The 24,791-nt window shown below is 39.7% G+C and overlaps 2 protein-coding genes across 5 annotated transcripts in view; both read left to right on the top strand.

Annotated features, from left to right (window-relative positions):
* Positions 1–16,606, top strand: part of LOC124112481 (tripartite motif-containing protein 45-like) — a 34,225-nt gene extending 17,619 nt beyond the window's left edge. Inside the window, exons 1-6 of one of the 3 annotated variants that reach the window (XM_048390765.1) lie at positions 7,098–7,916; positions 8,144–8,202; positions 8,369–8,473; positions 8,889–8,949; positions 9,124–9,192; positions 15,846–16,606. In XM_048390765.1, coding sequence (XP_048246722.1) covers positions 7,187–7,916; positions 8,144–8,202; positions 8,369–8,473; positions 8,889–8,949; positions 9,124–9,192; positions 15,846–16,501 — 1,680 coding nt within the window. In that variant the 5' untranslated portion in view covers positions 7,098–7,186 and the 3' untranslated portion in view covers positions 16,502–16,606. Of the gene's footprint in view, positions 1–7,097; positions 7,917–8,143; positions 8,203–8,368; positions 8,474–8,888; positions 8,950–9,123; positions 9,193–15,845 lie in introns of those variants that run through there. The other 2 variants (XM_048390763.1, XM_048390762.1) reach the window with 2 other exon arrangements.
* Positions 1–24,791, top strand: part of LOC124112462 — a 180,872-nt gene that overhangs the window by 29,858 nt on the left and 126,223 nt on the right. The gene's annotated exons all lie outside the window — the stretch shown is intronic.

Here is a 24,791-nt window from a genome sequence, read left to right on the forward strand (position 1 = left end):
ATGAAATCGTTTTTACTGCATTCACGTACAGTTCTAGATAATGAATGCCACAAGGCAAAGTGACATATATACTGACCCCTATGATTGGACAACACTGCTACATCAGTAGCATGATCTCTTCTCCACGTCACAATAGCTGTTATCACTGAAGTACTGTATATTGGTGATTACGCCTCCTTGGCCTACATTCATCAAATCCGACTCGTTAACATGTTTGTTACATTTTTCTTCATACAAGTCACCTTGGCCATATTCAAATGACACAAACTTGAACATATAACAGTGTACACGGAAAGCAAATGGGGACATGTGTCACAGTTTCAGAGTGATGTCTGTCTCCAAAGTCATGTCGACTGTTATCATCTTCATTCACTTGTTTTATTATAATGTTGCACATGACAAAGTTTATCGTAATCATAAGAAACACGAATGTGCATTTTATATGATCCCATCACAATGTATATGTGCATAACTAAAATTTAAATAATATCTTGATAAGGTGATTAAATGCATTCATTTAAGACGTGAACGTCAGTTTGGATGGGTTCATTAATGGGTCAGCGATTAAATAGCGCTGGTTAAACTGTGTGAACCTCCGAGCTTTCAAACCAATTCGGACGATGCGGGATGGACTGGTGGGGATTTAACCGAGTTTTGTGTTAATTGTCAACGTCAGGGTGTGTTATATTTAGAGTTTGGGATTTATCGCGCATGCTGTAATGCTTTGCTTAGATGGTGTTTCTTGTCACCTGAGATGGACCTAATGTATGACTTGATGCCAACTTCATTACTGTGCCCTGTTTCTCGTCATATGCCGCCGCTTCTCGGCCTAGAATGCAAGGAGAAGGTCGGCCAACTCAGAAACCGGAATAGTAGATTTCTAATTCCGTCTATGGATATTTTCTCGTCTCCGATGACCAATCGATAAAACAGGAAGGCAAGTTTTGGGGGTTTTAAGTTTCTTTCCTCACCTTTTTATGTTTTATGGTTTCTCAAAATCTTAGATTTTTTTCCCGATACAATAGTAAATCGGATTTTAGTTTGGGATAGATCAGGAGGAATCGCGTTTGCTCTGTGTCAGCGGCCACATCTGAGTAGGGTACGAACTGTTTTCATTGGTGCTAGATTCATGTCATTTCCTAACACAAGGCATCAAAGTCAATATAGCTTAATAAATATTGACGGAAGTAGTTCCGTCAAAAGTTCACATGATCAATTTCACAAAAAATTGTTCACATCGTGTGAACTGTTTTTGTTCGTTCACAGGTGTATGAATTCCAAATATAAGAGCACGTGACTACCCCTTCAGCCAATCAGCATGAAAGAAACAATGTAAACTTCAAAGTATGAAATTATATACATGTGTATCATTACTTATTTTTCATCAACACATAAATTATAGTGTTGTAAATTCTTCAGGTGGTTATGATACTTTAGCTTATAATTTACTGCTATCACTTATAGTTCGCGTGTCGTGTTATCAGATTAACATGATTACATGCGTAAATGTAAGGTGACATATACACCTCCTATGATTGGACAAAACTGTACATCAGGCGCGTGATCTCTTGTCCACGTGATGATAGCTGTTACCATTGAACTATATTGGTGATTACGCCTCAAGCCCTTGGACTAGATAAACTTGACTCGAAAACACGCTTGTCTGTAACATTTATATTTTATGCTACATGTACTTGCAGTGGGTATACATTAGATCAGTAACCCACAACCAGTATAATTATGATATGAATTCAATGATCTATTAATACTTCGAAATAAGACATTCTTGAGCCATAACATAAACTGAAAAAAGGTGTCAATATGTTTGTTGCAGAGAATCGCTAGTCTTCATTCAACTCCGTCGATCCTGATAACGCACAGAACAGCATGACAAGAACCGTTTTATCAAATAGATCAAACTTTAACCACGTGTCGCGAGTTGACCCTTGATTGAGCTCTGAGTATTGTTTATCCAAGCCTACTGTTTGATATTCAACATGCGTACAGACAGCACATCGTTTAGCATACGTTGATCAGACGAGGTGCTCAGATAATATTGCTGGGATTATTTGCTCCAAGCATGCCTGCCAACATGACGAGTTATGCATACAATGCATACTGAGACATCAGGCTTCCTTCGTTTCTCTGTCGCCAAATGTCAATTCACACTGATCTGTGATAGGCATGGGCACAGCATGGTCCATACATCTGATTCTTGCATCAACCCGTATTTTATTTAATTTATGGAATGATGTTTTCAATAGAAAACAAATTTTCATACAATACCAGCTCCCTGATATTCAAATGACACAAATTTGAACATGTGATATTGTACACGGAACGCAAATGAGGGCATGTGTCACAGTTTGATTGTGATGACTATATCTGCCTTTCGCCATATTATCTGTCTCAGTCAGTTTGACCTAAACTGTTATCATCTTCACTCACGTGCTGACTCGCCACAGTTAGCGTTTTCTAATAGATATGCATGTACGTGTATTATGTGTGATCCCAGCACCCGCTTGCCTGCTTGCTTGTTTGTTGTTTAAAGTTACGGCAAGTAAGGATTGCTGAAGACCTATTCTATCCCGGATCTTGACGGGTCCTCAGCACAGGCAATACCTGAAGAACTAAAATGACTGTATCATGAAATATGTGTTGTTGCTATAATATACATGTACATCATCACCTACTGTTTATAAACACGTATTATTCACATGAATCGTGCTGTTGCATAACCATTTACGTGGTTATAATACTTCCGCGGACAATTTACCTCTCCTTAATATATAATACCAAGTATTAGAACGGAGAGGCAAGGTCTAAAAGAACGAAACTGAATGATCCGGGTGGTGTTTAATAACCCTTTTAAACTGAGGTGCAGGGTTCACAGGAGTAACTTGCCATTCCATTTGAATCACTGTTTGCAAGATATATCTTATTTCATGGAGCAAAAAATAATAATCTGTAATCCTAACTAACTGTGTGTTTTAATACTCCGCTGACTAAAATTGGATTGGGAAGGGGTAATTATTTCTAATAACTGATTAACTGATATTGGTTGCTTCGATCTGGCTCATACATTACATGCACTTTGGTGTAGTCAGAGCTGATAACCTTACAGGTTATCCATTGGCGAGTCAAAGGTTGCTCTTGTTTAAAGCCTTGTTTCTGTTCACGGTTGTGAGATATGTTCCGCACTCCAGAGTGTGCAGCAACGCACATCTATTGGTGATGATCATCAGAGTACTACGCCACTGAAGGTGAGTGGGAAAACCCCTTACATTTTTCATGAATGAATAACAGTTCCAAAGTTTACTGTTCAAATTAAGAAACTTTGCGCTGCTACATTAAAAAACGATTTAAAGTCATCATGTTGTTACTCGAGCATCGACGCAAAACAACCCACATGATCTTGTAGATATTGGAACGCTATTGGTTTGCTATTTTGATGTGCATGGAGTAATGCAAAGATAACTTTTGATTACCGTACGAACAACATTCCTGACATAATGTTTGGTGACGTCCGATAATAAAGGAGACACATCATATCACTGTTGGCATCATGTTAACATAAAAGCAGCAATATTGCAGCCTGATAGCGATACTTGCCAACAAAGGCTGTAGGCTGTTGATGTAACACTGTTTTGAAACGCCAGGTCTTTGTGTGGAAAGGTATTTTGAGTTATCGAATGGACAAATAAACAAGTCAAGCATTTTTCAGTATCATGGTGGAATTGTATATACCATTTGATGCGTGTGGCTGTTATACTTTTATTTGATCCAACTACATTAATGGCTCGGGTGTCAAAGGCACCACAATTAACAGTGCAAAGGTAACTACCACAGCCATTACATGATACCCGTATTATGTTTTCCAATCCAGAATTTGACAAATGATTTGTTAGCATGATATTCATGTTCATGTGATCAACTTGTGACTGAGGCACAGCCCATATCAATGTTACAAAAACCTACTCTTCCTTTATAACTTGTCTTAGTGCGAACATTGCCTTAGCTGGTGAAGTAACTTTTCCCTTATACCAGTAAATTGTCTTAGCTAGTAATGCAACGTTTCCCTTACATCTTGTCCTAGCTGATAAAGTGACTCATGTCTTGCCTTTTGTCCTGCCTTATAAATTATTATGATTAGTATCACTGGGCTGTTAGCACCAAACCCATGTTCCTGGAGTTGATCAAAGTGATGGATCTGATGGACCTTTATACAACTTAAATGTTTAAAAGAACCCACTCACTACACAGAGGAAGATCAGATTTGGCTACCTCGTCGTGCCTTTGTATTCTATTTCAAAAGTCAGGACAGTTTTATCCGAGTAGTTGTGTCAATGCTGGAACACTAGGTATCATATATAGTGAGTGTTGGTTGTTGGTTTGTTTGTTGTTTAACACCGCACTGAGCACTTTTCAAGCTATGTGACGGCGGTCTGTAAATAATCTAGTCTGAACCAGACAATCCAGTGATTAATATCTTGAGCATCGATCTACGCATTTGGGATCGGTGATATGCATCAACCAAGCCAGCAAGACTGACCACCCTATCCTGTTCGTTGCCTCTTACGACAAGCATAGTCGCCTTTTACGTCAAGCATTATCTTGAACAAAGTATAGAGTTACTCTTGCTGGTAAGCCTCTTCTGGTTATTTAAAACCAAGCAGGTTTAAAGACATCACTTTCACTACAAATGGTTGCAGGCACTGTATAATGTTGTATATGTACAGTTGCATTCCCTCATGGAGTAAACATGAAATTAATAGCATTCTTCTATTATATGAAAAGTTGGTCATAATCGTCGGTAAACCATTCAAGACGTCTTCATATAATAATTACCTAGGGCAGATATTTTCAACAAGATTATCTTGAACAAAGTGTAGAGTTACTCTTGTTAACAAAGCTAGTAAGCCTCTTCTGGTTATTTAAAAGATAAAGAGTAATTTTCCAAATTTGTTTATAAATGTATTATTTAAATTAAAAAATGCAGACAAAGCTAATGTTATTATTTGGGGCTGAAGTAAGGTGATTTCAAGAAAGAAAAGTTGGAGATAGATTGCACACAAACTGCTGTAAATATATTTTGGGAGTTGGTAAACAACTCAAGTAATGTTCAAGTTATGCTATTTAGCAGAACGCGGGAGAACAGGCATATATTATTATTGAAATGTGTAGCTTTCTGTTGTAAATTATGGAGAAGACCTGAGGAACGTTATCCGACGCTATGTTATTAACTGATGAAAAAGTTAGACGTGGCAGGAAGACAGACCTGGCCACCATGTGTAATAGCATTGTTATGTTCAACCAGTATTCTTCAACTACATGCTTTACCTTTGCGGTGTAATAACAAAAGCAAGACTTTGTACCATTAAGTGGAATCGGTAAACTGTGTGACAGGAGATGCATTGAGGTTGAACTCCATTTCATGTTTGAACATAAATCACATAATTCATTACGTGTTATCTATTTCCCTATCTATCAAAATAGTTCAAATGTTGTAAAAATTGCCATGCTATCAAATTACTATCATGATTCAATAATTTGAAATATGTATGTTGAAGACGCCTCAAAGTGCAGGCAATCATTATTACCTAGCGTCATTAACATAATCCCATAACACAAGGATATATGCTTTGTAGTTTTGTTTGTTGTTTTACCTCTAAAAGTATCACACATTAGCATTACCCTGTATGTATATGTAGCCATGTGTCATGTCCATCAGGGGCACACGGCTGACAGGTTGTATTGTAGTGTTGTGTGATGGTCTTTCTTATTTCTTTGTCTTGTGTTGTCCCTCATGCTGATACAACAGACTACCTGCACATTGTTGCACCTTCAGTCCAAACATAACAAGTCGCAGCAAGACCAGAATCTGAAAGGTTAGATCACTTGTTTATTTTGGCATACTTATTATTTGTAAAACACATGAATGCTATGAATATGTATGCATGTAAATGTGTTATATTTATTGAGCATCTTTGTCTACATATGTGCACATGTGTACATTGTATGCAACGTCGTAAAATTTGGGACATTCAACCTTTTCAAACTTAATTTAGTTACCTGCTTATTGATCGATAGTCGCATTGCTTTTCATGTTTGACTGAAAGAATGAATGAACCGTCGTATGATACTTACCTGTGTGTGTACTTAAGCATGGCTATAAGTATATGAGAGACACGATAATACAGCTGGAAGTTTGTTAAAAGCAACGTAAAACCCAACTCACTCACTCACACAACACGAATGTGTAAAACAGTATATGATATAAGGAGTATCTGAATGTATGTGCATAGTGAGTCTGTGTATCATCGTTTTGTGCTGCAACTAGAAAGTACTAAACAGCTGACTACATTTTGTTGTTGGTATTAGGTTAGTGATGAATCAAACATAGGCCAAAAGGCTGTCCCACCTCCCATATATGTGTTTGATAAGACTGTTCAGATTGGTAAGATTAAGTTTAAAGTGTAAACATGTAGGACATTGAAAACGTTTAAATTGTATTCATGTAAACAATCATACATACTTTTGTAATATTGTTGTTTAGTACACACATTACATCTTACATGTACCTACAGATATGAACAACATGTCTGTTTTGTAGTGCGAGGGAAGCAGACTGATTGACTTATGGCTGGGTGTTATAATGTCATTGTGCCAAATATGACACAGGTTGACAGTGAGTAAAGTTGATATTGTAATGCATTTGGTGAATATGTGCATGTGTACATGTTGTTGTATATCATATTGTAATGTGCCGCCTTAGATACGTGCACAATAGCTTAATACGTGTCGCTTCGTTTCTCGAAAACATTTCGTCCACGCTCATTTAAGTTTTCTGTCTTTCAGAATGGACACCTTCCCGAAGTGTTCTGTCTGTCAGCAGCAGTTTACCCTGAAAGGTCCAGTCCCCTACTTACTGCCCTGTCTACACGCTGTGTGTGAGACGTGTGTGACTTCTGTAGCTGGCGGTGTGATATCATGTTCTACATGTCAGAGGAAGGTCAACCTCACAGACACACGTCTCCCGACGGATGTAGTCAGACAGAAGGAAATATCCCACCTGACAGTCAAACATCGCCCGACAGTGCTCGTCTGTACAAATGAAGATGATAGAAATCAGGCTGTGTGTTGGTGTCAGGAGTGTGAAGAGTTCCTCTGTGAATACTGCCAGAACATGCACAGCAGACTCAAACTTACCAGGAAACATGTACTTCAAAACTTCAGTGACATGGAACCGACAGTCTCGAACATCCCAGCCTTCTGCAGTATCCATAAACACCACCCCCTTTATCTGTTTGATAAAAGCTGCAAGAAGTTAATCTGTACGAAATGTAGGTTTGATGATCATACAAATCATGAAGTGGTAGACCTAGATGTAGTTGCTGACACTGTTATAAAACAGCTGGTCCATCATAAGAATGAGCTGTCAAATGTACAATCTCGCCAGCAATCACACATTCAGAGCATCAGGCAAGGAACCGAATCCACCGACAGAACCCACAACTCTTTGAAAGAAACTATTGGCCACACATTCCAATCTCTGAGATCACAACTTGACCAAAGAGAGAAGGAACTTCTGATCGATCTTGAAAGTCAGACGAAGGAGACCAAGGCAACTCTACATGCTCAACTCACCACCTGTGAAGAAGATTGGAAGACATGCACTGGGCTTTTAGACTACATCGCCAAAGTCCTCCTCTATTCCTCTAAGTCAGACATCGTGGATCTGGAGCGTTATGTAGGGGACATACCTCGGACCTACATGTACCTAGAAACTCCTGCGCCTCAAACACATGTCGTACCTACAGCTGTCTTCAACACCAACAGCTTGTCAAAACTGATACCAAACATATCAGTGTTTGGTGCCATTTTGCCAAGGGAAGTGGATGAGGAATCTGCAAAAGGTATTCATCATGTTATTGAACATCATTTAAGGTTTATTCATTCTTTGTATGCGTACAGTTTTTTTGCAACTTCTTGTGACGTTCTATTTCGTTTGCAGCCCCTCTGTTTTCTTCATATGTTTCTCTATCTAAGACTCATGCTTTGTTTCTGAAGATTTAATGTTCGTAGACTGCACATAACACGTTCCCGGTGTTAATCGTCAGGAGTTATTCGTCTGTTGTTTCAGAAAAGGATACTCAGACTGACGATGACTTAATGGCAGACTTGGAAAGGAAACACAAAATGGTGAGTTCAATCAGTGGTGGAATATCATGAAATCTTGCGTGCACACTCACCAACAAACTGGCCAACTAGAGGTTGACCAAAAGCACATTTGCCTCAATCGTCATAACTATGTTTTATCATTTTGAGAGAAAGTGCGTCAGACCATTTAATACTTGTATTTTCGCAGGACCTAACAGAGCTGAAGACGAAAATTGCTTCAAACGAGAAACATATTGAAAGCCTCAAATCACTTCCAGACAAGCTCAATGCCGAAATCAAATGCTGGAAATCGGTGTGTTATTATTACCTTACATGTATTCACATCTTGCGACATGTCAGCATCTTCTCTTATATTCAAAAATGTTTGTTACAAAGAAAATATCATATTCTGAAATCACCATATCTAAAACATTTTAAATATTTTGTGCACTTGTTAACACAATGATTCTCTTTCCTTCATTTTAAACATCCAGTTAGGATTGATCATTTGATATGATGGTGAGTGTAAGTGTGTGTGCGTGTGTTTGTTCTCTGAATTAATTGCCAGCCCCCTAATCTTAAAGCGCCTTTCACTACACATGAGAGTGTCATGAATCCTTGATAAAGAATGGCAACCGTTAATTATTGCAAGTCTTGAAAATCCAAGACCCATGAGATGCGATGACAGGCACGTGCTTTGTTATATAATACATGTGCTATTTTTTCAGCGCATTAAGGAGAAGAAAACCACAGAGAATAGAGCCTCAAAAACCATGGATGTCTTACTTGGTAAATTTGTATCACACTTCTTCTTTGACTTCCCTTAATCACATAATTTCGGATACATTTGACAACTGAACATGAATCTCCATGTCCGAGAGTGGTAAACAGAGTGAAACCAACACACGAAGTCCCCCTGTCTCATCATACATATATATGGTGATGTATATATTGATGTTTCAGGTGTGGCTAGAGAATGCGGTATTCAACTGCTGAAGTCAGAAGTTGTAGACAGATCTATGGTGGTGAAGTGTGAGTACATTTATCATGTATCTCCTTCGATATAGGTTTTGATGTACATCATGTGCAAGTAATATAAAACGTCAACACGAATGGAACTTTTAGTCACCAACTACGATTGTGGGGCATAGAGTAGCTAAGTGGCTCATGCTTGGGCTAATGAAGGTCAGGAGCTGGCTGTCTTTATGTGTCATCGGCTGTCATTGTTACCTGGTCAATGTTAACTACTTAAACAATTACAGGACACGTTGGTAACTGCTGTGTACAACACCAGTCATTATAGATTAATGTTGCTAAATGATTAATTCACAACACGTTTGTGTGACGTTGATTTATTCATGATTATTTGCACACTCTTATATGCACGGGGTCGGTGTACGGTTCTCTGTAGGAAGTGACATCATTGAGTGGATAGAAGGCTTGCGGTATATACACATTGCTTTAGACAGGTAGATATATGTATATACAAGAAGCACTAGGTGCCAGGTCAGCACATTCTGTTGGTGCCACGGATCGCCTAACCTACCCCTAGCTAGGCTGAGGGTGCGGCTATATTTCTTTGTCAGTCACAAGTCCAAAGATTTTATATCCATGGTCAACAGACACGGATTAAGTCAACAATATAAACAACAGTAAATAATGAGTTACAAAGTTGCACAGCTCGTCCAGGTTGGCTGACAGTCGACGTACAATACAATTTGGATTTGCATATTTTAAGTAATTGCAATTAAGATTATAGACATATATATTTTATGGCTACAGGTAATTAGCCTTTGTTCATGCAGACAAAGGTTGTCCCAAATCGGTCGCTATAACAAATCTTCCCCACTATATCATCGTCTTGGAAATGTTTACCTTAAAGTGAACCAAAGACAGTTGCCATATGAAGACATTCTCCCCGCCTATGGTATCAGTAAAATATTAGCCAGAGGGGTGATTGAGTGTATTGTGAATAACGCCACTTTAAAAATCAATTCAGTTATACGATTTGGTAGCAGCCTAATATAGGTGAAAACCCCGAAGTAATGCAGGTCTTAGACCTTCAATCTTTTGATGAAGAACCCATGAGCTGACAAATGATATTCAAGGCTAATTTTGAAAATAAACCAAAGATCACAAACTTCTGCCACGCCTCATTTTAAGTGACACATAACGAATAAGTTAGAAGTAAAACAAACATAGTATATTGTAAAGTCCAGTGCCTTAGTGACACAAAAGAGTGAATGCGCGAATTGGGTTTAACGCCTCTGTAAAAAGTATTTCCGTGATATACCGACATGTCAGCTTGTGTGGGAGGAACGGAGAAAGTGATAGAGGGATTAGGCAGTTGTCATGTATGAGGTGCTGACAAACATGATTATAGGTTTCTGAAATTCGTCAGCAAATTGGGGTACCAGGGGCGACTTGGCCACCAATGCCCCGACATGAAAGCCATTCGGTGTAATTAACTGCTTACAATTTACGAGATGGGGGGTGACAGTGGTTTCAGTGGTTCCCAACAGTGTTTCCTACTGCAGCTATAATTTATCGAGGAAATGAGCAGGAAAATACCGACTGAAATATTCCAGCAACATGACAGCGGTCTGTAAATATTCGAGATCGAGTCTGGATCAGACAATCCAGTTATTGATATTATGAGCATCGATCCACCACGCAATTGGGATACGATGACATGCATCAGCTATGTCAGCGAGCCTGACCACCCGCTGTGAAGAAATGAGTGAGGAAAGAAGTGAGGGGGTCGGGGGAGGGTTGGGTGGTGACAGTGGTTTCCAACAGTGTTTCTCACTGCAGCTGTAACTTATCAAGGAAATGAGCAGAAAAATAAAGACTAAAAGAATAATCAGATCACGGACATTGGGGACACACACATTGCGAGCACCGACCCGACCGCCATCTCAGACGACGTAATTGGGACCTTGGAGAGAAGAAAGACGATGCAATCACTGTAACGCCAGGCAGACATTTTTACACGTTTGATGCACCCTCGGGATGTTCTGTATACCGTGCAATATCTGCGAAGTTCGATCTACTTTTAAGATTAAATATCAGAAACATTTAAACATAAGCCTCAAGAAAATAAACAAACGAGCCAGTATGAAGTTGTCAGTGTTAATCGTGAGTATCGTGTACAGGCAGGCACAGTGGACTGTTTACCCACTTAATGGGTCATGTTGTTGCCACTAACCCTGTTGTGTATGGTGTTGTGCGTGTGTGAATAATCTCAAGTACATCAATATTCGCCTGCCGATAAAGACATCGTGTTACTGAGACTTGACAATATAGTCTCACAGACTTGGTTCTAAATAACCTGTGTGTCGCTCACGTGTGAATACAAATGTGTGTTGTGATGTGTTAAGAAGATTATCGTTCCAGGGTAATGAAACTGCTATTGCAACACGTTGAACATTATTTATACACTGTTTGTGACCCTAGTCCCCCAATACGTGGATATCAAGGTTCACACATTAAGATTTAAGACACTGGAACTTCTGCATGTATGTCTTGTCATTGTTCTTGCATCCGCCTCCTAACCTGCCGACATCTTTTATTATTACTTCCTTCGTTTGAACATTATAGACGGCGACTTGCGAAACGGACAATTTACAGGAGCTAATTTATTTTAAAGGCAAAATAGAGTTTGGAATATTGCATATAGCATTACTACAAAACAATACCAAGAAGTATCGAGTGATTGGAATGAATGGATGCGACATAGGAATGACTAGGTGTAACATACTTATGAACAGAACATGTTGGCGGTGCATTGTAAGGGTACAAACAATCAAGGAAGGCGACATGCGTGTGTGGTAAAAACCATAAACGTTTGAGATGACTTGATCAATAATGAGTTATTCCCAACTCTGGTCAAACTGTCGTTTATGCTCGACAAGGTCCGAATCAATCTCCCAATGACAATTTGCGGGATTCTTTTCAATTAATGTTGCAGCGACTGGCCAAATTCGGCTAACGGTAGCCGTTGACGTTGGCGTACACGTCCCTGGATTATGCGTTATAGGGGAGAGATCAGAACTCGTGGCTGCTCATTGCAATCGTGTGATGTTTTGCTGTTGGAGGTAGTCAGTTACGATACGTACACCGTGGGCACGAGCGTTATCGTCTTGAAAGGCAAAACGTGGACTAGCATGGAGCGAAAACGGAACTACTATCGTCGCTAGCATGCTATCTCGGTAGTACTGTCCAGTGACCCTCCTACATGTAAGCACAATATGCAGTGGCGTTCTGGCAGTCATAGTGATCCTGCCCCATATCAGTGCAGACCCACCGTCAAGTCTAATGTTGCCTCACGTTGACGTTCGTCGACGTCTATCCAGAGTGATTCGCGATTCCCCGAGTTTCCACTTTCTAAACGCCATTTGTTTTTGGGTCCATCATTAACATTTTGTGTCTGCAGAAACCTGTTTCAGCGTCTGCAAATCACTGACGAAGACAAATTGAACATATTGGCTACAACTACTTCTCCCTGAGTTCAACCAGTTTGAAGCATGTCAATAACCAATAGGCGTTCATCACGTTGTAGATGAACTGCATGGTCCACGTGAGATGTTTCGAGGGAGTTCGGGCGTTAGGTTTTGGTTCCGAAACTGTTCCATCTCTGGCATCCATATTTCAAACTTCATTTTTTCTTCTGAGCGAGTGAGTTAGTTGGGTTTTAACGCCGCTTTGAACATTATTCCAGTTATATTACGGCGTGTCAGCTTAATGTGGGAGGGAGGCTCGAGGTGATGCAGGACTCAGACGTTTACTACTTCGGTGAAACCCACGAGCACGGGTAGGGTGCTGACAAACCTAGAAACATAATCGGGGCGAACCGGGATTCGAACCCGCAATCATAGGTGTCTGGTGCAAGCTCATCACAGCAATAGCCCGTTCGCGGAACTCTCTATACTATCGCTGCCACCGGACAAAATTCCCCACTGTGTTAGGTGGCCCCAACCATGCTTGGAGTTGAACTCACAACAGAATGACCGTTATGTTTACAAACAAGTGACGTCTGTCGTGACACCGAATACCCTTACCCCTGCTAAATTACTTTCTTTGTTTGTCAATTTGAATTTCTATTTCACTAAAACTATCATGTTATTGAAATAGTAAGAATGTAATGAAGAAGATGGTTGATTTTCCGTTAGTCTGTAATCTAGAACCAATCTGATTATACAAACAACAAAGTAAATTCATCTGGAAAACATGGTCAGTCGAAAACCTTTTCAAAATTCACTATGATGACATAAACAAAGGTATGAACGTTACTACATTTGGGGTTAGAGGCCAAATTTCAAGATTCTTGTAATGGCCGCGCCCACACTGGTGGCAGAGATGTTACCGAGAGTGTAACGGAGGTGTCACGCGCTGGAAAGGAGCGTGTCAAAGGGACGCAACTCTGCACAGCGAACGCGGTTTTCTTCTGACGACCGATTGTAACATTTCTCATCATCATGTACATTTACGTTATCATCATAGAAAACTGAAGCAAAAAGGTATTGATTAGAAATATCACACCATGAATGAGGCATCATTCAAAATACAAAATGCACTTTGTGCTAATGAGTAAATATAACTTTTAAACGGGGCTGGAATTTGGGGTTTAGTGACATAGTTCTGGCAGATGTTCTATTCAGTCGCTCGCTGATTTGAAATGTGTCAAATATTGGCTGTCTCTTTATAATATGCAGGAATCTCGTTTCACTCCCAAAACTGTCCTCACATGTTGCAGTTGTATATGGACATTGTGGCGTTGTCAGATTGTCGCCCTTGCAAAAACAAGCATAAAGGGTCAAACTTAGCCAAAGCACGATGCGACAACGCGACATTTTGGCCATTTGTCACATTGTTGCAATGTCGCATTGTAAGATGTCCGTGAGGCTTATTGACGTATTGCCATCCCTTTTTGTACGCCGTGCGTGATCCGTCATGCGAAATCTATTCACACTACGATTTCGGTGGTCCGAAGTTCCGTGGTGTACTTATGGCAGCTCCCAGAGAAGATCGAATGGTCGGTTCCTAATTATAACTGACATGAATATACTCAACAGGCCGTATGCCTAATGTTCTTTTTTCGCTATTTTCCATCAACAATGGTCTTACTACAGGATATGCTAAACTGCTATAGAAAAGGTATAGACTTCATATCCGAAGAATCTAAACTTTAAGTGGCTATATTTGACTCGGCACGAAACCTACGTTTGTTTTTTAACCAAACATCATTGCAGTCGAATTCCTTTCGTTATTTTTACACTAAGGGTTGAACGGAGAGTTAACACATAACCCTAAATGTAAAATGTTCAGACACAGTTTACTCCGAGCCGACCAGTCCTTGTTTTAACCCATTAATGTCGAGCGCCAGACAGGGTAACAAGAACGTCTTTTGGTATGACGCGGCCGGGGATCGAACCCCGGACCTTCCACTCTCGGGGGGACGCTCTACCACTAGACCCCGGAGGCGGTCCTTAGGTCATGGGCAAAATGTACATCATTATTTTCGTTCTTCGTTTATGTGAGGGACATACATCTGTTGATTTTCTAATCCTGACAGTCATTTAGTTTCGACATTGCGTACAATCATACAATTGTGATTTGTTATGTCGCTTTTATTTAAATCTTTCTGACTGAAAGCACTACCTCACTGCTTTAAATATCACTTTTGCAATGTTCATAACCTGCATCGTAAAACTCTAGTAAACAGCGTTATTGTCTTGTATTTACAGGTTATATTTTGCTAATTGGGGTTTGCGTCCATTGACAAAAAGTATTGAAAACATTACCTATTAAATAATAACAAAATTATCCCTACTGGTCACTGACCAGGTATCGCCATTTTTCATGTTATTTCTGAAATATCCCCCTTTCAAAGTTAACTGTGCAATAAACTTTGCAAATGGGCAAATGCACGTATTTCTGTCCGTGTGTAATAACAAATAATTCAATTGCTGTTTGGTCTCAACATTTTTTCGTTTGCAGAAGAACACTATAACATACTCCACATAATAAAATTGCAGAAAGTTCGAGAAATATTTCAAACATGACTTGTTCACTACGTATAATGTCCCTTATTGTTTATTGTGTTATTAACTGTTTAATTTTTGTGTGTCCTGTTCTGATAATGCTGCCCATCTCCTGTCTCCCCCCGCCAAGCGCGCAGCCCCATGTGCGTCCTCCAACGTGCTACACCATACTCCACCAACTACCGGATGACGTCGCCAGGTCACGTGACACTGTGATCTCCACATCCACATTTTAAGCTTCTTCCTCATTATACCACGTTCACTCGTGTCTCTGTTAAACGACGGTGAACAACTGTGATCGCGGGTATTCGCGCTCTGCGTGATTATTGCGCGATGTGTATCCTTTTGTTTTAGAAATTCAGAATCTCCACTGCAAATATTTCAGTGACGAACCTCTTAAACCAGACCGGTTACCAACTTATTTTACATTCGCGTTAAAATATTACAGAATTCATACACCAAAACGTAATACATAGTAGGTTTTATGTTCATACTACTGCACTGTGATTTTATTACGCTTTTTGTATATCAGTGCATTGTACTTTCCTGTGAATCCCTTGCAATTAGATATTTTTGTACAACTTAAATATACCAATTTGTCTCATGTGTTATTCACTTGTAAACTACATTCATATGTTGTAGGTATACATCTGAAGTATGACAAAGACAGAGTCAATATCGACTACGTCAACATCAACACAGAAGGAGACCTGGTCAACAGGAAGTCGGGCACCAGACCTGCAGGGAAGGGGAGACTGAAGAAATACTGGGGCACATGTAGCACTGGCCCACTCCCCCGGGCTGGCTGTCCCCAGTACTGGGAAATGGTGAACAGGGTCAGTCTGGACAAACCACTCACAGAGAACGACCTCATCCTGGAGGTGGGTATGTGCAGGGAGGGGCAGAGGGACGTGTCTCATTGTATCAATCCACAACCCAGCTCCTACAGCCTGGATGTCTCCCGCTGTCCTACACACGGCGGGATATGCAGGAAGACATATAAGGAGGAGAAGCATGTGTTGCATCTGCCTGACACTGTCCCCAACACAGCAGGGGCATCACACACACTACATTACGGTGTTGTCTATGATGACGCCAGGAAGAAGATTCTCTTCATTGATGTGAAGGAGAATAAAGTGATGTCGACGTTTGACAATGTTGACTCCAGTCAGCCACTGTGGCCGATGTTCGGGGTGTATAACCCACGTCTCCTCACTGTCAGCATGACACTTGTTGTGGGCAGCGACATCAACATGACAGAGGAGAAGAAAGCAATGATTGTCAAGGCGCTGTCGTGATGGTGACAATGATTGCCAAGGGCTGTCGTAATGGGGACAATGATTGTCAAGGCGCTGTCGTGACGGTGACAATGATTGACAAGGCGCTGTCGTGATGGTGACAATGATTGTCAAGGGCTGTCGTGATGGTGACAATGATTGTCAAGGCGCTGTCGTGATGGTGACAATGATTGACAAGGCGCTGTCGTGATGGTGACAATGATTGTTAAGGCGTTGTCGTGATGGTGACAATGATTGTCAAGGCGTTGTCGTGATGGTGACAATGATTGTCAAGGCACTGTCGTGATGGTGACAATGATATGAACACACAGATTTGTTGCAGATCCTTACTGATCAGGAACAACTACATAACTCGAACATGTCTTCTCTGTGAAAGAAGGCTTTCATTTTCATTTGTACAAATATCACACGGTAAACAGTGCAGTGTGTACACAACACAAAACCAGAAGTTTAACTTATGATCTCCTACACCTATCAACTATAACCACTTGAACCTGTAATCTTGATGTGATATGTTTTAATGTATATAACACTTGGATATATAGGTTTTTGTTGGTTTGTTTATTTGTTTGTTCGTAGTTTAACTCCGCACTTAACAATATTCCGGCTATATGATGATGGTCGTTAGCTGATCGAGTCTGAACCAGTCAATGCAGTGACTGACGTCAAGAGTATCCATCAACGCAACTGGGATACGATGATTATGCATCAACCAAGTCAGCGAGCCTGACCTCCCAATCCATTTGCTCTTTCAAGCATAGTCGCCTCTCACAACTTGCATGTGTTGCTGAAGACCTATTCATACTTTGATATTCATGGGTGACGTAAATCTATCATGGTACATGGTACGACACACAATCAGGCAAGTCGCCGAACCTGACCAATCGATCCATGCAGTCGCCTCGTTTTGCATGCTGACAGGGGATAGCAGTTGCATTTTTTTTTAGATATTTATCAAACAAAATAAAGTAAGTTACATTGCAATGAGCTATTGTTTTGAAAAGGATACTTAAAACTTGCTGATTTTCCGGACGAAGGAAGATCGAGGGCTTCTGCGAATGATTATTACCATACAAATAGCGTTACCGTTATTATAGCTAAAGTACATATAATTTATTTTCTGACACAAATAAACATCCATATTGGTTTTGAAATATTTACTGCAACCAACAAACAACGAATGCCACTGACCCATTTTTTATAATTTGGCTATATTGCTTTAAACGACTTCTTCTCTGGAACTAAGAGATCTATATCAACCATGTTTGTTTGGAAGCATTCTCCGGTTGTGAGAATTCAAGTTTTTTTCAAATGGAAGGGCTGATCACCCCCGAAGAGTTTATAACTTGGACACAGTTAAGATCCCCATCGTATAACCATATGTACAATTGCGAGTATAATGAGAGGAATGCACATATGCTACCAGAACTGGCCCTTCTGTTCATCTATCCGGCACTCCCAAATGAGTTAGAACCTTGACCATAGCATGCAAACCGATATTATCCCCACCCTATAATAAACAGATACATTGTATACATTTGTTTGTTATGAAGAGAAAAATACCTTTAATATGATTTATCCAGGATCATAACATGGAAACGGTTCAGATTTTTATGTTACATTTGTATCTTGAGAAACACCTATTCATGCTCTCAGATTTGGCATATATTTGCCCTATATATATAACGTGCTGTAAACTACTGGTGGCGCATAATTAATTAATTTACCTGATTTCTTGTTATGTTTAAAATGCTATAACACGTTGTTACAAGCTGCTACGTAAATTGGGTATCCAGAATAAAACATATTTAAATACTCTACGTTATAAATTCACTCACCAACTCACTCACTCACTCACAACCCGGCCAAGCACGGCTTTGGAAGGTTGGTGAGTGAGGAAATGAGGTTTAGTTGCACATCAAATCTGTTCATTGGTAAATTAAGAAAGATTATGGTTCTGTCTAGAACCTTGCGTCTGATGGAAAATAATCAAACTCACTCCATATTGGCTGTCCTTTCACTCTGAGATTGGATTGGGCAACTTAATGCTAGCTTAATTTAAGAACGCTTCCAGAGACCCTGATTGCGATCAAAGATTTGAGAGAACACGATTGAACGATTGCTCTGAGCAGTGACCAAGTAATATGGTGTCTGCTCCAAGGCTGTACTGAATGGTAAGTCTATGGGTGTACAATAACTCTATCCTTATAATGGGCAAGTCTCGCTAAGCGGACTGTACGCCAGTCTCTTGTGGGGACATTTTGTCCTTATTATTTACTGGTATGTAATCTAGAAATTATGATATAAGCTCATGAGTTATGTGTTATAACTGATACGGACGGCAAGTAAGACACTCATACAGAGTGAAGACCAGTACATGCGTACTTATCATCTCCGAAATACATTCCTGACAGTGACGTCATCAGCAATGAATGCCCGAGGACATATGGGTAGTCGACAGTGTCCAGGCGACTCAGGGCTCAAGGATATATGATTTACAGATCATACATACAGAGGACAGTTATTGACAGTGGAACATCATCGTCAGAGCTTGAGATGGGCCTGGACTGTACGTCGTTGGCAGCCGATTAAAGTCGGCTCTGTCTGATCAGAGCTGATGGACGATAGCGTGTTTAGCACCGAAGGGGAGAACGAACGGCGGCATGTTACATTCAGGAGGTCGTGCCGTATGGTGGAGGGAATGTTTTGGTGTGAGTGTGTGTGTGTGTGTTGGGAGGTGGGATATGTTGGCAGAAGAGAACACTACTGCTCACAATTTGACAGCTCATCATTACATGGGTGATATTCTTCTCCACCGATTAGTCTACCGTTTCTACAGCCACGTGGTCTCCTTTATCAGCATGACAACGTCAGACCCAATACCGCCAGAACTTGCTTGCAGCAAACAACATCAACGTGTTATCGTGGCCTGCACGTTCCGCAGACATGTCCACCATAGCACACCTATGGGACGACATGGATCGCTGTGTTCGACAGCGACCACATCCTCCCCACCCCAAGAAGAATGGCGACGTATTCCACGTGACGTCATCAGAAGACTGACTTTTTCTGTGCGCCACTGAGTTTTTGCGTGTCTTAAAGCAGGTGGTGGTCACACACGCTACTATTGTGACGTTATTGAACTGGACCGATTTTAGATGTATGTGCCATCAGGTGAAAGTTGGTTTTGCTACCAGAGCTCGATTCGATCAACTATCATTCCAATACTGGATGTTGTTTGACTCTCATTTTCAATGTTGATACCGTTGAGATGTATATCTTTTCAATACAATTTACTTCGTGCATTAATGTTTTGTGGTTTTTAAACTAGAGTGATTTAAAGATATAGTAAAGTTTCTTTTGGACGTCAGTTGATATATTATTTCACTAACGTGTCCTTTAATATCACTCCTAGGCAAGCCTCGGTTGACATGTTATGTGTCTTATGCACACCTTGTTAAAACACACTGAATTCATAAACATATATTATTGGCGGGGCTTATTAAATACATTCTGTAATGAATTGGGATCATGTTAAGCTCTTGTGAAGTGTGTGGGTGTATGTGCATGTAATCAATATGTTGGAGGGTGTGAAAAGCAGGACATCCGCATGCCAGATGAACTGACCATGGAGAACATCTAACGTCCCGTAGAACTAATTATAAAGAAACACAACCAGTTTCGTATTCTTCGTACGATATCACACATATATGCCTCTCATCACTTGGTTGTACTCATTCCAGCGTGAGAACGGCGTAACATCGTACATTGAAACGTCGCTAATGCAATAAACCAGAATTTGTTATCCATGTTATTAATATATGTCTTCATAATTACATCTAAGTTCATTTACATATGTACCTGAGAATAATACTTCATCACCAATTGTATATACAATTAAACTAACAAAGATAACATTTGTTTATATTAAGTAAGTATTGTACCATATTATAACTGAACTAACCTTGAATAAACAGGGCAAAGTTTAAACACTGTTGTTCCGGGAACTTAGAACAGTACGGTTCTGAAGACAATTCTTTTGTAAACAATCTATCATTTCTAGCTTTTGAGGGATAAAAAATTCAGAATGTCATATTTGTGGACATTGATCTTCAAGGACCCTCTTTACAAAATGTTTAACATAATTAACGTTTAGGACACTTGTACGTTACCCCACATTCTGGAATAAGATTAAACTTTTAATTTTTTTCGCCTGATTCATAATGTTCATAAAACAATGGTTCGTATGTTTGATATGATAACTTAAAAATATAGTTCTCTATAAACACCAATGTGCTACACGTGAAACTCGAATATTTGGTTGTGTACAAGACATTATATAGACATTATATTGTATAGACATTCAAACAGCTGCGAGGACAATAGGGTACAACTTCGCCAAGCCCTTTGTTCTCGCAAACGTATGTTAATATCTCGTCATCAAACTATTAATTTGATACTGCCGATCGCAGGTTAATTGATGTCGACGTTAGACAATGTAGACTCTGGTCAGCCACTGTGGCCGATGTTTGGGGTGTACAACCCATCTCTCCACACTGTCAGCATGACACTTGTAGTGGGCAGCGACATCAACATGACAGAGGAGAAGAAAGCAATGATTGTCAAGGCGTTGTCATGATGGCGGCAATGGTGGGGATTATGAACACACATATGAAGGAAGGCTTTCATGCTTTTCTAGTATCGCGTAATATCTTTGTGAAATTAAGTATAGCTCTGTAAAGAATTTTAGCTTTACATTCAAAACCATTATTCTAAGTTAAGATCTATAACTATTATCTTTATATGACATGCGTAAATATAACATGTAGAAATGTGGGTATGATATCTAAATGCTTCTGGTGAGGATAATCTTACATGTATTGGAACATGCTTGTTGTTGTTTAACACAAAACTCAGTAATGTCTCAGCCATATAACGGCGGTCTGTAAATAATCGAGTCTGGACCAAACAATCCAGTTATTAACATCATCGATTTACACAACTGTGAAACCGTGACATGCATCAACCAGGTCACTGAGCCTGATCATCAAATCCCGTTTGTCATCTCTGAAGACAAGCATAGGTTGTCTTGGGTCAGAGAATTGGATTTTGTTGCAGAAAATTCTTGACAATAATCACTATGCTTCAGACTGTTGAGAAACTGGCACCAAAACTACACTGTTCCAAGGTATCCGGACCTGGGGCGTAATGAGTGAATGATTAAACCGCTTTGCTACCCCACCGCCTCGAGCAGAAATAATGGTCAACTTTCCGGAATTGTTGTACACCTGCTTCTTGTACACAAGTGATATGCATGTGTCTCTACAATAATATGTTCGAGTAGCATAACATGTGATTGTATTTTGCTATATTTTAGTTGTTGGCATTTTTGTAATTGCAAGTTAAAAAATGTGCAGTTTCCTTTATGATTGTTCTTTTCCTGGCATTTCAATGAATGTCTCCTGTGAAACTGAAACATTATCTTTGTGTAATAAAGGTATTTTAATAACTCTTAGATTGATCTATAACATAACACTTGAGTTAACAGGCAAACACAATCGAATGTGAATGACGTGGGTCAAATTTGCGAGGACTTCTACATGACTTGGGCCCGCTGATCCTCCATCAACGCTTGGAAGAGTAACTGGGTTATATCATGGCAATTGAGGAAAACTTGAAGTGATGCAGGTCTTAGAAGTTTACCAGCTTATTGAAACCTACGAGTTCGCATATGGTGCTGAAAAACCGAGAAATATTATCAGGGCGAATATGGGAATTATTCCCTCGATCATAGGATCCTTGCACGCATAACGGACAATAAAACGAAACGACTGACCACGCTTAGCGTCTGTAATTGACTCTTCAAAGGAGTGTCTTATACATTGTCTTATCAATGGCATTTAGATCATAGACTGTCTCATGGAGTGTCATATAGGGCGTCTATGAATGGGTCCACGAGTAAAGTGACTTTCCCAGTAATTGGTCCTGCAATGACCCAGTTGCTACTGTTTTGGATACCATGATAATTTTTCAAATATGCTAAACCTCATCGTGTCTTTTACATGAAGACTGCCAAGGACAACTTTACTCTAAAATGTCAGTATGTTTGATTGATGACCAGGGGATGTCCCTCATTGAAATCTCAGATATACTCCATGTAAAAGCCATACTGAAAGGTACACTTAAAGCATAGAACTTAAACTGTTATTGGAACAAAGTCTAGCAAAGTATCCTGACAATATGATCAGGTACTTCTTCATTTGGGAATTCACATGGGCTGAAGGGTTGTAGTGTTGATTCCTTGTGAATATTGCCAGTGCCAGCATCTTGTTCCCCACACAAGCCCCGTCCTGTAACATCCCCACATATAAGCAATCATTTAAAATATCTGTTTCAGGCAATGCGACCAGTTATGGGAGTTTTGCTTCTGTCTCATCAATCCTGTCAATGTCTATCAATATGTATCAATTTCAGTATATTTCTTTTTAAATGGGTAAACCTTTAAGGTCGAAATGATAAATATAATTCACCACTCTTAATACTGGTAATATCAACCTCGCCAGAGGCTCGTCAAATACTCATTAACAAAGACTTGGTTGATATTTCCCATGTTATGAAAACACTCGTGATGAATACTCTATATATTACCCATAGTCTTTTTGCGACAAAATGTAAGTAAGGATCTCAATAAGCTCAATGTTGCAATTGGAACGACGTCAATATTCAATCTTTAGAGACATATTGACCAATGAATAACGTCATGTTCAATTTTTTGAGACAATGCATTCATTTGACGGCGCATTGCTTGAGGCCTCTTCCCAAACAATGAAACCAGTGGAACAATTCGCCTGAAGTAGCCAATGAGCATGAATAAATGAGAATTGAACGTCAGTTTGGATGGGTTCATTGAAGTGTGAACGATTTAAAAGCGCTGGTTAAACTGTGTGAACCTCCAAGTTTCACTTCTTATAGTTTCATATTTTGTAGTTTATTGGTCTCGCCGAATAATATCGTAACAATGTTTGCTTATATTTGAATAATTCTATGAATATATACTGCATAATCTGAGAATATGTCAACATCAACATAAGTTTATTCTCTGGACACATTGACAAACGATTTTTGGGATAAATCAAATATTAAAAATAGGTAACAGGAAAGTGAACAAAATATAAACATGACTCGATGCACCGAGGCCAGGTCAACCATCAGGTGTGGATTTATATGTGACGTCACATTAGTTTGTATTAGGTGCATGAACGGGGTCATCAGGTTGAAATTTATACTTACTGCTGTTGAAAATGAAGTTTATGGAACAGTTATGGAAAACGCCCATGAAGACCCCTCCAATGGCACTAGCAAACTTTAAATATCACTGATTTATGAATGTGTTGCTTGTGTTTGGATAATCGCAAACCAATTCGGACGATGTTGAATGAACTGGTGGTGACTGAACAGAGTGATCTGAAACTTGTGTGTTTTGTGTCAGAGTGTGTTATATTTTGAGTTGGTGATTTGTTGTGTGTGCTGTAATACTTTACTTGGCTGGTGTTTCTTGTCACCTGAGATGGACCTACTGTATGACCTGATGCCAGCTTCATTTCTGTGCCCGTCCTTCTTCATGTGTGCCTAGAATGCACGGAGAAGGTCGGCCAACTCAGAAACCGGAATAGTAATTCCGTCTACGGGTATTTTCTCGTCTCCACTGACCAATCGGTAAAACAGGTAGGCAAGTTTTTTTTGTTTTTTTTTAAATTAGGTTTCTTTCCTTACGTTTCTATGTCTTATTTTTTTAAAAGCTGGATTAATTTTATTTGTCTTACCATTGGACATTTTCAGAGCCTTTAAATTTAGTGTTTTCATTTTAGATTTGCTTTGTCTTGGTTTCTCGAATTCTTGGAGGTGGAAGTCAAAACTACACCTGTGTATATCAGATTTTACTACGGTTACTATGTAACATAATGATAGACATTTCCTAGAGAAGTACGCATATATACGAACATAATGCTCACTGCTGATATAAAGTTTATCATTTATGTCATTACATAACAATGGGAACTTCAGCCACAAAGTGGCACTTGGTCCTGTGTACTGGGCACAGGAAACAATAAGGCAAAATTACTTTTAGGAAGAAAACGACATAACAAGGTGAGGGTATCTTTGGTGAGAGCACAAGTCATGTTACATAGTCACGAATACCATTTCCTGATCACATGTTTCTAACATGCCTGAGGGAAATTACACAAGCACAGCAAATTACAGCGCCTTAGACGATTGGAACACCTACACC

This window comes from Haliotis rufescens, unplaced genomic scaffold (assembly GCF_023055435.1).
Source record: "Haliotis rufescens isolate VD_foot unplaced genomic scaffold, xgHalRufe1.0.p SCAF_9, whole genome shotgun sequence".
NCBI lineage: Eukaryota > Metazoa > Mollusca > Gastropoda > Lepetellida > Haliotidae > Haliotis > Haliotis rufescens.